Source organism: Excalfactoria chinensis, chromosome 1 (assembly GCF_039878825.1).
Source record: "Excalfactoria chinensis isolate bCotChi1 chromosome 1, bCotChi1.hap2, whole genome shotgun sequence".
Taxonomy (NCBI): domain Eukaryota; kingdom Metazoa; phylum Chordata; class Aves; order Galliformes; family Phasianidae; genus Excalfactoria; species Excalfactoria chinensis.
Genome location: NC_092825.1, coordinates 129,382,552 through 129,398,830, shown reverse-complemented (window position 1 = coordinate 129,398,830; position 16,279 = coordinate 129,382,552). Strand labels below are relative to the sequence as shown.

Sequence of the window (16,279 nt, the reverse complement as noted above, 5' to 3'; positions counted from 1 at the left end):
AATCTCCCATTGTTCTTAGGATGCCCTGCACCCAACTTCGATTTGCCTCGAATTTGACTCTCGTGAAATACGCTGTTATTCTGTGTTCTTCTATGGAAGAGTTGAATTATCCCTGTACCAATGGGTCTGCCCTCTTCATCACCATCCTCCCACTTTAGTTCCTCAAATAGCAGAAACTTTATGTTGTAAAGTGCAGGTCCAAGGCCCAATTCATTTTTCTAGGGATTCCTGATCTAGAGTTAGATTTGATGCCAAACAGTGAATCAGGCTGCAACCCACTTACTTAGTCAGGATTTCAATGGGCATAGGCAAAGCTGCTCACAGTCAATCTACAGAGCGGCAAAACTTAAACTACGCTTGAGCAAATGAAATGTGCAGCCCTCCTACAAAAGCCCTCTGAGGACATAGTGACCTATGGAGATATGCAGCTTACCTTTCCCGAGGCAAAGGCTTGGGCTCTGGCCGAATAGCTGCCATGGAAGACAGGGGCTGCCTGGCAGGAGAAGGGATGGAAAAATTCAAATCCAAGGAGCCTGTTTTCCTGTGCAGAGGCTCCAGCCCCATAGCTCCTTGCATTTCGCTCTCGATAGGACATGAACCTGCCCTGCCATGGCTGGAGAGAGAGGAGATCTCTGGTCCCACCGCCCCTTGGAGGACTCCTTCTATAGCCGCCTGCGGGTCGTGCGTGGGAGACACGGATGGTGGTGAGCGCGACTTCTTTTTTGTCGATGCTCCTGCTAGCAGCTTCAGCAGCCCGCTCTTCTTCTCCTTCTGCAAAGCAACAAAAGGAAATGCGGGCAGTGAGCAGACATCCCTCATCCCTTTGTTCTCCCTTTGGAAAATCTCACTGTGCATCGGGAACCTTCCCCAGGCTGCCTGTATAGGGATGGGTTCAGGTAGAACCTGAGCCTTTGCTAATCAACATCCTACAAAAATCCCTCCCCATCCAGCAGTGCTGAACTTATTCAGCAGAACAAGGACCTGTTATAGACAACCTCTGTTTTCAAAACCACGCAAGCAGTGATCACGTGCCTCTTGAAAAAAATACTGCAGTTGGTGGGACAGCAAAGGTGCAAACTTCCCATGCAGAGAAGGAGGCAACCAGACTGCTGCTCTCTCTCTTCCAGGGCACTCCTGTTCTCCAATAGAGGAACTCCTGAAAAGTAACACAGCAGGTGCTATGATGAAAAACAACCAGAGGGAAAGCAAGGGAACCGCTCGTCATTGCTGCCTCATTTGCTGCTTGCCATTTTACTGCTTGATGCAGACTTACCGCAGGGAGGAGGGGGGCATGAAACAGTGTTTTAATGCTTCTTTCTAGGCCACGCTTCCTTCCCCATCCTGCTTTACACTGCTGCTCATACCCACATCTCCCTCCTAGAGGTAGGTCACCTCTCCTCTAGTGTTAAGGTTGCCTTATGTTTGAATTCAGACCGCAACGTTCACACTTGGCAATCACAATGTCAGTGCATGGGTAGTTTCAAAGTTCTGCTGTGGTTTCTGATGCAGAATAAAGCAAACAAAATAAAAGCACTCTTTCAGTTAATGTGGAAATAAAACTCAGCCTCTTTCACCAAAGAAATTCATTGGACTTTGCATGTTTTATAAGTGTGAGAAATTCTTCTATGTGTCCATCTTAAGCGCACACAAATATGGGGAGGGGAAAAGGAGCCCAGCAAACACAGTACTGATGGAGCAGAATGATCTCTCCACCTTTGAGCAGGAAAACTCTTTGGAAATACAAGCCAGCAATTAATTTGTTTGTAGACAAAATGTCCCATGCGAGATTTAAAACGATGCTCATTTATGTGCTGACTGCTGAAGTCATTTCTCAAAGCAGCTTTAAAGAATAGGAGGACTACAGCAAAATAAATATAAGCTTTTAGAAGATGCTCAGAGTAGTAAATCTACTTGCAAATGTACTCAGAGTGTCTGATGTCTCTAATGCTTAAGTTCTTGCTTGCAGTCTTTACTGTCATGGACTCGTCAGAAAGCAGAAATACCTCGGATGTTAAGATCTGTACATGCAAAAGTAAAGCACGATGATCTCTAAGGTCCCTTCCAACTCGCGTGATACTGTGATACTGTGATATCCAATGATTTTTAAAGAGCAGAGTCTGAACTATACTTCCAGGTGCTGGTCTCCTGGGACCCATTCCAACTATTAAGGTCATTTGTCACTTATGGGTTACCATATAGATTAAAGGACCCGTCCTGCCAAGATGCTCACCCAAGCATAATCTGCAGGAGTGAAAGAAGGGCTGTATGGCACCATCGGGTCAGAGTCACCAACTTCATTCCCCGGGGCATAGAAGAGGAGAAGACCGAAGACATCTCCTGTCTCTGATGAGGAGGAAGAACTCCTCTGTGTGTGATGGAACTCAACTGAAGAACCAGAAAACATTTCAGCGTTTCCTTTCACTTTCTGATTAAGAAATATTGCTGCTGTCATCATTAAATCAAATTGTAAAGCTCTTCACAAAATTGAGAGCCTCCTCTTTCCCCTCGACTCACTGAAACAATAGCTCGAATGATCCCAGCATACTGTGTCAATACGCATTTGAAGGTGTCTAAAGGTCAGTGACAGAACACAATAGCCATTGTGGGGCTCTGGAGAAATGGCTATTGTGCAGCAGTGAGCACTTTGAGTCTCTTTAATTGGCAGCTTTGCACATGCAAAGTAACTACACGAACTGAAGCCCTGTATAATGAACAATTAATATTCCTATGTGGTAGCAGCTTTTCTAATTTTTGCTTCTAATTTAAATACCTTGGGCAATTTTCATTTGAAAAACCTTGGATGACTTGGACCATTTAAGGCACAGAAGCCAGAATCTTCGGATAGAAGGAAATACGCGCATTCACAACCATCTGTGCATTAAGCAGAGTCTGACAGTCAGCTCATTTTGTTTACAGGAACAGCTCCCACCCTACAAGGTTACTCCTGACATAAATTTCTGCACTGAAGCTGCTGTCCCTCAGACAGCAGAGAGCTACAATAAAAGGGCTGAGGTACCCCTTGTTCTGCTTTAACAAAAGCAGATAGAGATATTAACAAAAGCAGATAAATAAAGAATTGATTTTTAGGCTCCTTGTAGTCAACTGTGCATCTTACTCAACTTTTGAGACTAAGATCTATGATCTTTAAAGAGCTGAGATGTTGTACTTAGCTAAGCCAAGTCAAAAGACCCAAAAGTCCCATTATGGCTTTGGGGGGAGATATTTGGAGGTGAACAAATACAGAACGCCTTAGGGTGCCTGGAGTGTAGACATTGCATCCAGCTCTCTCTCCCTCTGAGTCTGCCAGATGTTCTCAGCCTCTTCTGGTACTGCAGTACCAGACTCTCTGCTGATGCTGCTCAGAGCAAACCAAGGACTGCTGGGAGTTGATGATTTGCTACGATGTCTCTCATGAGAAACACACTGGTTTTGAACTTTCTGCAATCAGTAGTTCAACATAAAACCCATCAGGCCTCCTCTCATCTGTAAACGGTCCTAAGTTAAGACTCCTTGTGCTGTGGGAATTCATTAGTGCTCCAATACTACGAAGTCACACGTTTCTTTGAGTGCAACCAGTCGTTTTCCATGGCTTTAACAGCCAAAAAAAGAAAAGAAAAGGGAATTTGGAACAGAATGTTAAAATGCAATCCCAGTAATGATTTATTCCAAGTGTCCAAGTATTATGAATTCATTTAATATTCAGTATAATAGCAACCATCCTTCATAAGAAATTAATTTAATATTTATATGGCTGTCCAAGAGAGTCCTTTCTGCAGCAGTTTCACTGTAAATCAACTAAGCACTAATGGGCTGTACAGAAATGCTCACCGATTGGTTTCAGACGCCGCGGGTTTTGAAAAGAGAGAAGTTTACAGCGGACGTTTCTGATGACTGCAAGGAATTACCTTTCTGGACAACAAAAAAGATGCCTTCCCTTTTCCATTCATGGGCTGCTGTTCTATTGCTTTCTAGGAAATCTGTAATCTACCGAAGCAGCTGTGTAATTATTGAGTTTTCTTTGTCTGGTAGCTACGTTTCCAATTGACTGCAAACTGTGTTTGACGTCTCTGCCTCCTGAACCCACCAAGGTCAGATCTTTGCATCTCTGTTGATGGATGGGTTCACAGTCCTAACGGCACTTCTCCCATCTCCTGGCTACTGCCCACATGTCCAACTGAATTTAAATCATCATCTTTGTGTTGTGCAGGTTTTATTCTAGGAGGTTCGCAGTCAAAACTTCCAAGCCATTAATTTTGTAAGGATCAATACCTTCTTTAAAAAGGAGAGAAAGAATGAAACGAATCCCAGGCTGTTTCTAGTTAAGAAAAAAAAAAAAAGGACTGTGAACACAGACGGTATATATAGGTCAGAATTTCTTACTTCCCCAACAAAGTCTAAGCTCGAGACTCTGTTCCTATGGTGTAGCACGAAGGAATCTCAAAGGAAATCAGTCTCTGGCAACACACGAATGGAATTGGCAACACTTCTGTGACCCTGAAGCATACATTTGGGAAGCCATCACTTAGATAGGTGCAAGATCCCCTGTGGAACATTTCGCTGTGGGAATATTTTGAAAAGTAAATACAGTCTGAGCTTAAGAACCCATGAAAGACTAGATCAAAATTAAAGTCTCAGATATGTAAATGTTGAAATATTTTGCTTCACAGTAATTGGGGATGATTTTTCCCCTCATTAATAACCCCACTTGAAGATAATAACCAGCTCTTCTTTCAGCTTCAGAGATGAGATGAGCACAGAATGCAGCTACTTCGTTGATGACTGAGTGATAACAGAGTCCCATATCTGCAAAGTAATAATCATGCTGTAATCCAAACACCAATTATACATACTGGTTTTAGTTTGTTTCTTTTTTTCCTGCTTTGTGTTTTTTGTTGTTGTTTTTTTCCATCAGCAGCTCCTAATACTCCATTTCCTACCTATCTAGGCTTATTAAATAAATTAGGAGACCTTACTGCAGCTGACAGAAAATCTGGTTCCAGCCATCGAAAAGAGGCAATTTCTCATGCAACACCAGCTACATCAATAGATAACAGAGCCAGAGGGAGAAAAAAGGTTTCATTTAAAAATGAAGAAAAAAGAAACAAAATTGCTTAAATGCTGCCCTGAGCACTGAAGAACAAATGAGGAACTCACCAATCAGTCAGTACCCCCCAACCACCACTTTCACTGTTTGTTTAACTTGGCCAGTACTTGTTACAGTAAATTTAAGTTAGTGTCTGGAGAGTAGTATGCTTTTACTCTGATTCTAACTTGGTTACTGGTGATTGATGCGCGGATTAAGAGGGTAGGGAGTACTTTGAACTATGTATTTTAAGGAGAAAGCTGTTTGGGTTTGCAAAATCCTTTAAGTTATTTGATTTGAGATTTTGATAATCACTGAAAAACCAAACGGGCACCACCTCAAATGAAAACCTCGTGTTTGTGAAGTCTTTGGATATGGATTTGCCATTTGTAGTTTGTCATTATTTCTGATGAGGCTTAAGTGACATGCTGAACAAGACAACAGTAATTACTTCTAAGTAATTACTGTTAAGTAATTGCTGTGCAGCAATTACTACACAAGCATTGCTGCTTTTAAGGACTAGTTTGGTAGAGTATATTACGTAGAAATATGAGGACTCTTCTGAAAGTAACTCCTCCTGTTTTATTATGTTGGCCCATGACATCAGAGGTGGATGTTGGTGGTATGGCAGTGGAGGTTGAACCTTCCCATCAATATTCTGTTACATGCTGTTGCGGTGTGACAGATGACAGCAGAGGGGCACTCTGACACAATGGCGTCTGACATGGAAGTGTGTATGAAGCAAAGGTGTGTCACTGAACTCCTCCATGCAGAGAAAATGGCACCCACTGACATTCATTAACTCTCGCTGAACGTTTATGGAGACCAAACAGTGGGAGGTCAGCATAGCGAAAACTGGACCACATGGGCAACATTTTCCTAGCAGTGATGTTATCATAGCAGCTGTAAAGCAATGCGTCACCTCCACTGGTGCAGATTTTTAAAAGCCCGACATGCAGGCTCTCGTTCAACACTGGCAAAAAGGAATAGCTCCCGGTGGTGACTATGTTGAAAAAATAATGTCTTGTAGCTGAGACAAGCTTGTTGCTTGTGGTGAGCAAGACTAAGGAAGTCATCCTGCCCCTGTACTCAGCATTGGTGAGGCCTCACCTCGAGTACTGTGTCCAGTTTTGGGCACCTCAGCACAAGAAGGACATGGAGGTACTGGAGCAGGTCCAGAGAAGGGCAACGAGGCTTGTTAAGGGCTTGGAGAATCAGCCCTATGAGGAGAGACTAAGGAAGCTGGGGCTGTTTAGTCTGAGGAAGAGGAGGCTGAGGGGAGACCTTATTGCCGTCTTCCAGTACCTGAAAGGTTCTTACAGTGAGAGTGGGGCAGGTCTCTTCTCACTAGTGACATGTGACAGGACGAGGGGAAATGGCCTCAAGTTGCGCAAGGGTAAGTTTAGGTTGGATATTAGAAAGAACTTCTTTACAGAAAGGGTGGTTAGGTACTGGAATGGGCTCCCCAAGGAGATGGTTGAATCGCCATCCCTGGATGTGTTTAAGAGCCGTTTGGATGTGGTACTCAGGGATATGATTTAGCAGAGGTTTGTTGTTGTGGTATTGTTTTGTGGTTGTTTTTTAAGAGATAGGCTACTGGTTAGGCTGCGGTTGGACTTGATGATCTTCAAGGTCTTTTCCAACCTGAGTAATTCTATGATTCTATGATTCTATGAGAATGCGCTCTACTAAATAGTGTTATTGTGCTCTTTGTAGCTGTTGTAGTTTCCGTGGAAATAAATAGGAGGCATTACTTTCAGAGCAATCTCCATGTCTGTAAAATATACAGTTTTTAATGGAGACAACTAACTCTGGCCAGAAGTCTATTACACCGTCAGTATATTAACTCAGTAAGGAACAAAAAGAATTCATTATGTCGTTAGTTTTTAAATTCCAGCAATTGTAACACATGTACATGCACAATTATATTAGACTTACGGTCTCTGACTTGTAAAATAACTAACTAGTATTAAAGTCATTAATCACAGAATCATTGGAGGTTGGAGGGGATCTCTGGAGATCACCAAGTCCGACCCTTTGTGCTAAAGCAGGTTCCCTACAGCAGCTTGCAGATGAAAGCATCCATGCAGGTTTTGAATATCTCCAGAGAAGAAGACTTCGCAACCTCTCTGAGCAGCCTGTTCCAGTGCTCTTCACCCTCACAGTAAATATTTTTTTCCTCATGTTTGTATGAAACTTCCCGTATTCCAGTTTGTGACCATTGCCCCCCGTTCTGGCACTGGGTACCACTGAAAAGAGCCTGGTCCCATCTGCTCGACTCCTGCCCTGTAGATATTTTTAACTGTTGGTAAGTTAGGCCTCACAGGGCATTTCTTATGTTTCAATAACCCAACTGCAAAAATAAATAAGTTCAGATCAGTACAGGAAAGCACACAGGCACTTAATCACGTGCTTTTGTTGAACTGAGGTGGACGCAAGGCTCTACAGAGTACTAAATGAGATACAAGGGGAATCTAAGAATGTATTTGCATATTCAATCAATATGGAATGTCAGATCTTTTAAACACTGGAGCAAAGTTAAAGACAAATATTCAGGGAGAAAAAAGCTGGAGTGGAAGCAGAGAGACTCAGCTATCAGTGGGCCTCCTGGACTCTACTGCATTCTTAACAGGCAGAAGGAAAAACTAAGTGTACTTTAAAACTATTTATGGTGAATGAGAGACAGCCCATTTGCTCAACTGTGATCGCCTTTTTTTTCCTGTGTTTGATGGAAAGACAAGCTGATGGATTATTATTATTTTTTAATTTCATTGCTTTTTTCTCATCTGTTACATAGGGAATAGGTGATGGCTATGGAAAGGGTGGAAAGTTTTAAGATATGCAACGTATTCCATGCTGTCGTGGGTTAGCCTAAATCTACCTGCACCCAAGACAGGGGGGCAGTCGGCCCGCAGGCCGCTGGCCCTGAAGGAAAAGAAAAAAAACAGGGAAAAGGAAATAAATACAGCGGCAGCGATCTAAGGAGGCACACTTATTTACTAAAGACTATATCGGAATACAGAATAACACAATATAATACAATATAATTGGAATTAAGGCTAACGAATCAAGTAAAATAAGAGAGGGTGAGTCCCGAAACCGAGAGGCCTACTGTAACTCTAGGCGAAACGGCTGGAACGCTCCCACACGGCTCTCCCCCTGGCTGGCAGGATCCAAGAGAGCGAGTCCAGCACTGAAGTGAGATTATATAGTCCTGGTCATATGACTGACCGTGGTGTTCCCTGGGACTTGTAGTCTTCTTTCTGTGAGCAGCAGATTCGTCAAAATTATCTATGCTTAACATGATGTTATGATGTGGAATACTGATAGCAAAATTACAAAGTTGCAAAACCATGACACATGCCCTGATTACAGTTTGTGTTTGTATTTTTCTTTTAGTGGGAAATACTGAAAAGAGAGCACCAGGGGACTGAAACTACCCAAGAATTTGATAAAGTTACTCAAAATTGTGTGCTGATAAAGTGAAATATGATAATGCCAAAGAAAGTGATGAAACTATGGTCCTAGCCAAGTCCGTGGCAACAGTTACACTTATTTACAAGCAGCCTGTATGTCTGGAAGTAACCACAAACTCAGATGGACGTGTTTTAACCCTGAGTTTAGTCCACCTCTTCCCTTCAAGTGTGAGCAACCTCTCTGGGAGCTCAAAACACGGTTATGGACATCATATCTTTGTACATATTTGGCATTCATTTCTTTTTCTCCCTCAACAATCCAACGCAGCTATTAGTTCATGCTCAGTCTCACAAAGTTTCCTCATCTTGTATTTCCATAAGGAAAATCTAGCCCATTGGAGAGCTGGGCACACGCTGCAAATCCCAAGTGAAAGCAGGTCTATAGAATACATCACTGCATAGCGCAGGTGACTTGGGAACAGATCGGTTGTTTCTCACAATGCAGGAATTAGAGGAAGTGTAATGAGATTATCAGGCAAATGGCTCAAGCAAAAAAAAAGAAATAGGAAGCACTTTTTCACACAACATATAATTAAATACAGAATTACTGCACACAGGATTGTGGAAGCCAAAAGTAAGATCGGGTTCAAAGGGGATTAGATAAATTAATGGAGAACAGATCTAGCAAAGCCTGTTAAAATAATGGTATGAATCCAATCTCTGCTTCAGAAAGTCTAAACAGGGAGATGAAACAGTACTTAGAGCAGATACAGGGTGCCCCTACCTTGCTACAAAGAGATCATAAAATCAGTGATGATGATTGCTACAATAAAGAAACAAAGATATTTGGCAAGAGCATAGGAAACAGGACAAAGCCAGGAACCAGTCCTTCTCTGTACTATCCCAGCTTTAGAGACTCAGCTGTTCAGAAACTTCATCAGCTGCAGGTGACTGAGCGTGCAAAAGGCAGCCAGTAGGATGCAGTGTCAGCCAAGGAAGAGACAAAAGGTTGGGAAGTGCAACCCCAGAGTAATTTCTGCAACTGCAGATTCCTCAGCTCCATCTCTAATGAGCAGCACAGCACAGACCAAAGGCTGCAGAGCTTACCCTGCACCAAAAGCCACCAAACCACTGGCAATGGGGCTGATGATGCTCTCCTGCTTCCAGGAGCGCACCTTGCTTCCTAATCTGGGGTCACAATGCCACTGTATATACCAAGGGCTTGCCTGGAGTCAGCATGGAGGTCTCCTACATGATGCCAGCCCAAGGCTTGAAAATCTACCCTAAACTGAAGCCCAGCAAATTACAAATCTTTTAAATTTTATTTTAATGTATAAACCAGGTATGAAGAAATGATTTAAGACTAATTGTAGTTTCTAGACAATCGAACAGACAGACAGAGTATGAGCACCCTTCTGAAAAGTCAGGCTCATTTATTGATGCTAGAGGAAAATCTATCACAGCTTCACTGACAACAGAGGATTCTGAAATGAGAAAAAGATGTACAAACACAGTAAATGGCAGACTGCATAGAATTAGTGTTTTTAAATGTGATGATTTAGACTGGCAGGTTAGTTTGCTGCTTCTTGTCTCTTGTAAGGAAATGAAGAAGATTTATTGGTCTTGGGGAGCGCTAGGGGCAACACTCACATTTTGCAGAAAGCCAGAGGAAGCTCACCCACCTAATACTTGAATGAAGGAGAACCAATGATAGAATTCAGGATGTGCTTTGACATACTCCAATCTTACACATACTTAGCTTCAGCTCTCCCCATTCACAAAGGATGGATTTCTTTTCAGTAACAATCAGTTAAGATCACACGGTCTTGCTCCGTAATCTGATTAAATAAGAGACAAGTGAGATTTGTATTTTTATGGAAAGCAGAAACATGTGGGTAAAAGGTTTGGATTAGTGGAGGTCATCTTGTCCCTTGTCACTGATGAGTCTATTCCCGCTTGGTTGACATTGTTGCAGCAGCCATGCCACCTCAGGCTGTAATTTCAGCACTTCCAACGAGCTAAATAGTTTTGGGGTGGTTGGCACTCAGAAGGGAAGATTGCTTGTGGAAAATTCAGGCATCACAGCAGGTATATTTTTCTCTCAAAATCAATTCCCCACAGAAAGGAAAAGAGGTTGCCTGTGGACAATGAAAAATTGGCAGGATTTGTGTGTACCAGACACTGAAGTACATTACAGTGAAATAATTCCTACAAACAATTCACCGGTTCATAAAAGATGCATTTATCTCGAGACTGAGGAGACAGCTGAGACTGACAGAACTTATCACAGACACGTGGACTCTGGCCCAGAGGCTACAAATGCAAAAGCTCCTATTGCTTGGGCAACGTACTTCTGAAAATTAGAGCTAGGCTTTGCAATGCTTGGGCAGAGGGCAGGAAGGAGAGGGCCCTGATGGCTCGCAGGTGATCTGACATTGCAGAAGGGGTTTTGGACACAATCAAAGCCGTGAACATGAACGCTTCTCTCTTGAAAGCTTGCCCTCCAGTTTTGGCAGCTCCCACAGCATCAAATTGGAGCATCCAAAAAGCACTATTCTTGGTGTATTTCGTATAGAAAAAAATCAGGGCTTGCCTTATCAAACATCCTCATGAACATCCTCTAGGTGAATGCCCTTTAAAAAATGAAGAAAGGTACCCAGAATCATTTTAAAGGATTGAAAAGTGGCTGTCAATGTCAGAAGGATGCCCGGGCATGTATACGACAATTTCTTTGATGAAGTAACCAAGGCACCATAGCTTTCCAAATGTCACAACACTTGGGTTGTAATTACTACTAAGGCTCTGTGGTAGTAAAAAGCTTGCTAGAAGCTGCTTAAGAACAGGCAGAACTTATATATTATATAGCAGCATCCTTTCTTCAGCAACAATCAGGCTTCGCTTTTCTCCCCAGTTTTGTCTTTTTGCTACTTAAACAACAAAAATGGAGCCATCAAAGACAATGTGCTATAAATAAATAAATAAATAAAAGCAATAACCTTATGCCAAAGTCAGGACTTGGGAAGAATAATATTCTCCTTTCTTAAATTCGAGATCAGAGCAAGGAGGATCATCAATGAAAAAACCCCAGGTTGCTGTAAAGCAAACAGAATGACCAGGACGCAAGTAGGGAAGGGGAGTCCAAAGCACAGTGGCCTTTTTCTCCTTTTGTGCTAAGTTCACTCTGTTTCATTCTACCATCCATCCTGTCTTCCTTTCCTTTGTCTGTTTTACCCAGTTTTTCTTCTATGACACGTGACCTCCAAGTATGACCATGTAATTAAATACAATTGAGTTAAACTGCTAGGCAATGAGGCAACGACGTCCGCTCCATGTTCTTACATGTGATCAGTGCACAAATAACCGGCAACAATAACAGGTACACAGCACATTCCTCTTGCTCTATCAACTAGTTGTCTGATAGAGGACAGAGTGACCTGAAATTGAAGGTGGGTCCTGCCAACTACCAGCAAAAATTGGGCAATTTTAAAACAGAAGCTTAAAACGCCTCTTGTGAAGGCATTGGTGACATAGACCTCATATCTGAAAATGATAGAAACTATAGAAAGATAAAATCACAGCTGAGCTGGAGCAGAAATGACAGCTTTGTCATAATAGTCTGTCTCACAGATGAAGTTGAGAAACCCTTTACACAAGTCAAATATAAGTGCCAGAAGATTTCCCTTGACCACAGTGGTTGATCAAATCATGTTGCCTAAAGACTGACAGCCTTTCTTATTTTCATTTGAGCAAAACAATGTGGGTAAACATTGATTTTGAATCATCCCGTCCTCAGTTTGACCACAGCTGATTGCAACGTCTCTGTCTGTAAAGATAAGAGAATTAGTGGCCCATTAGTTAAAGCAATCATGAGTTCTAGTCAAGCCCCTATACTTATGATTACTATTGATGTATCTGACAGTCTTCCTACGGTTGAGCAGACAATATGATGAGTATCTCCTATGGGTCTGTCCTTTCAGCTTCCACCTGCTAGGACAGCAATGTGTGTGTTTGAGGGATCCCTTCCAGGCCCGTGCTCTCTCTGTTTCAACTCAGCAGCATATGTAGAAGAAGTTAAACTGCAGACAGACAACCAGCTGCTGCCAGTTGCTTTGCAGTGTGTTCCAGGTAATGAATTGCTGTCAAATGGGAGAACATTTCAAACGGGTGCCAGCAGAGCTTGTCTTAGGCCCAGTGCTGTTCAATCTTGTCATTAATTACATGGTAAATGAGCCAGAGCCGCACTTCTAAAACCTGCAGCAGGCACTGAGTTAGTCTGCAAGCAGTTGAGAGGACAAATGAGAAGAATTCAATACAATTTTCCTAAAATGGAGAAATGATTTTAAAACAACGTGGTGAAATCTGGAAAGACAAACATGATGTGCAGCTGCCTGGAGGGGTAAATCAAATGCACAGATGCAAAACGAGGACTGACCTCTCTGCAGAAAGGGGGTTTCAGTGAATCACAAGCAAGATGTGAGTCAAGATGCTGCTATGAAAAGGCAAATGGCACCTGTATACACATTAACAAGCACTTTATATGTAAGCTATGGAAAGTTCTGACTTGATTCTGGTCACTGCTAACAAAGTCTCAGCTGAACTCCACTCTGTAGCACTACTCTATCAAACCCCAACAAGCTTCAGACAGTCCAGGGGAGAGCAGAAAATACTATCAGAGACCTGGAGAACAGTATGTGTGAACAAAGGGTAGGAACTGAGCTCAGTTAGGCTGAAAGAAGGGAAACTGCATCTAAGCCTGCCAAGCAGAAGTATCTGGTTTAGACATAAAGCCTGTCCAGAAAAAATTAAGAAGTTGGAAAATCAGTTTTGTCTTTTATGTCCTGATCAAAGCCTGGGTTATGAGTTTCTCTTCCCACAGCAGGCACCGTCCTGTTGATAGGCTCTGCCTGCCCGACCTCACCCTCTGCTGTCTCGAAATTTATAATATGATACATATTATACATACAGGTATAGGAGGTAATAGAGATCTCTGAAGTCATCAAAAAAGCCAGCGAGTTCCATTTTTAAATATGCCAGTTCTGAACTGATTGTGAACAGGGATTAAAAAACACAGTGCAGAAAATTTACTTTACTGTAAAATAAGTTGGCCGTGGACCCATATTAAATTACTTCTCTCCCTGGGGCATCTGGTGATGAAGCCCAATGCTGGTCGGCTGCTAGTGTGCTGAGTACAGTTTGAGGTGAATTAATATTTCAGCTTCTGTAGTCTTAACTTAAAGACATGTATCGGTGAGCACGAACCAAAGGAAATATATGTAAAATGTAAAATGACGAGTTATGTCTTTATAATTGTTATATATTTTTTTAAATGATTGACCACTTGACACTCAGTATTCACTGATTACAGGCAGATCAAGTGTCTGAAAAAACAGCTTCTGCATGGTGTGTTTTCTCAATTCCTGAGGACAGCCTTTTCTCTAGAGGGCATAATAACAGTATTTTTCTGTAGACCATCAGGGACAAGCACTGGCTCTACATCCTGACTTGGTCTGAAGGGAATTACTTGATGCATGAGACATTCAGACCAGAAAAAGAACACACAACAAGCATCAACAAGAAAACCCCAACAGACTGAATTTAAAATGGCTTTACCACTTGGCAAAATAAAAGCTGAGGACTGGTGAATCTTTCTGCTGCTGCTGCACAATGCAAAACAAACAAAAATGTAGGAAATAAGAAAAATACCCCTCTGCTACAACTTGGTTATGCCCTCAAGTGACATGATAAAAACAGAAATATGCTGCAGGTTTCTGCTCTCTGCTACAAAGTGATGTTTCTACGGTGCTGATGTTGGACAGAAACTGCAGAGCTCTGACAGAGCTGGCTGAAGTATTTCTTCGTTGATCTTAGATGTTTTAACCCATCTATTAAGAGCAGTTATAGAGCAAAGCAAAGAAAAACACCAGAAGCTCTGTGACCAAAAAGATAGACTGGATCGATGGGCCAAGGTTAATGGCATGGGTTTCAATAGGGCCAAGTGTCAAGCCCTGCATTTTGGTCACAACAACCCCAGGCAACCCTACAGGCTTGGGGAGGTGCAGCTGGAAAGCTGCCTGATGGAAAGGGACTTGCACTGTCTTTAAGGCATCCAACTTTTTAGTGTGGCTTTCTACTGGAACTGTTTGATGCTTGTTGGGAGCAATGGGGTGGTGTCAGGAACAGTATTTGCACTCTGTTTTTTTAACCTGTTTGTGGGAACTGACATTAGGAGTGAATGAGGGATCCTCAGGAGACCACCTGCAGGGTGCCGTAGCCTGAGGCAGAGAGGAGGAAAGTAATGGGACAAATGGAGAGTGGGGGAGCAGGACTGCTTTTACCTTCTCATTGGATGGCCCTGACAATGCCTTAGCATCCAGAATACATCAATGCCTTTCATCAGTGCCATAACTTAAAGGGCTTAAATCTTACCTGGCTAAATCAAGGGGATGCCTGCTGCCTGCTCCCCCAGCATGGCCAGATCCAGTAAGCCAGGACTGTGCCATTCCATCTGCTGGCATGGGAATGCCAGGGAAATGCCAGCAGCACAGTGCTTGCACGCAGACACGTACGTACGCCTGCAGCCTTCTGTCTCCAGTGCTCCCATACATGCTCTTCCTTTCGTCAGCCCTACTCTTTTTTAACAGTGCTGAGGATTCAGTAGAAACCTGTAGGTCCTATGTGCTGTAAAATTAGGCTTATTCAAGTGCCAGCACAACACTGCATCTTAGCATGCAAGCAGCTTCGCTTCCATTTAGGAGATAAAGTGAATTTCCTCTAGACACTAAAGAACTCTCCATCCTTGCCTCCCCTGGGTCTGCTTCCCCTTATGGCTGCAGAGTACAGCACAGAGCCACTCGAAACAGTGTAAGAGAAATCCACTGCAGCCACTTCAGAAATTCTGTGACAGTGTTACAAGGCTGATAAGCAGGGTGGAGAGAGGGGAGAGAAGAGGAAGAGCTCTCAGAGCCTGCTTGGCAGTAAAGCCAACACTTGAAATATCTGTGGGGAGTTTGAAAGCATTTCCTAACATCAAAAATGCGAAGAAGAAAAAGAAATTTTGATCAATGGCTCATTGCCCTTGATCTAAGCAAAAGAATCCTAGCCAGTCAGAAATAACAGAAATCTGTTTTATTGTAAAGCAGAAGTTTTCTATGTTTTGACAGCTGGGACTCGTGCTTTTGGCTGGGTTATCTGCCAGCCTTAAAATATTTATCAGTGTGTTGCCAGGCTTTTGTCCTTTCAAATTGAACACTAATGATGAAGGAGAAGGTGCTGGAGAGATATTAAGCACAAGCTCTCTTGCCCTAGAGCAGAACTCTGTGGCCTGAATTCACATGACCAGAAAAAGAGGTTTCCACTCTCTGGCCAAGTTTCTGGTGAATCACTTGCCGGTCACAGAGCCAAGATCTGCCTTCTGGAGCATGGGAAGCAGCAGTGCATCCATGATAAATGCAGCCCCCTCTCCTTTGTTGAAAGGAAATGAATTAACAGTATGTATTCTGCACACAAGTCTCCAGAGAATTGGGCTAAAATATTCCAGATCAAAGAATTCCTCATGAAGAATGAACCGGAACACGCGTGCAGCAGAAAAGTCAAATGTGATTCTGAAAATGAACAGTGAAATGGTGGTGGTGGTGGCCAGGACCAACTCAGATGTCTTACAGACTACCCAAGCTAACCAGCTTCACAGAACTTATCCTTTGTCAGGTCCATGAAAAATTTTACATGGTTATTTCAACGTTGCTTCTTCCTGATGCTTTCTACATTTTGATATACTTACTGT

General features: G+C 42.7%; 1 protein-coding gene across 3 annotated transcripts in view; it reads right to left on the bottom strand.

The window, feature by feature from the left end:
- The window catches only part of SH3RF3 (SH3 domain containing ring finger 3), a 236,959-nt gene that overhangs the window by 15,944 nt on the left and 204,736 nt on the right, over positions 1–16,279 (bottom strand). For all 3 annotated transcript variants that reach the window (XM_072347454.1, XM_072347435.1, XM_072347445.1), the window contains exon 9: positions 434–771. In XM_072347454.1, the coding sequence (XP_072203555.1) occupies positions 434–771 (338 nt within the window). The remainder of the gene's footprint in view (positions 1–433; positions 772–16,279) is intronic.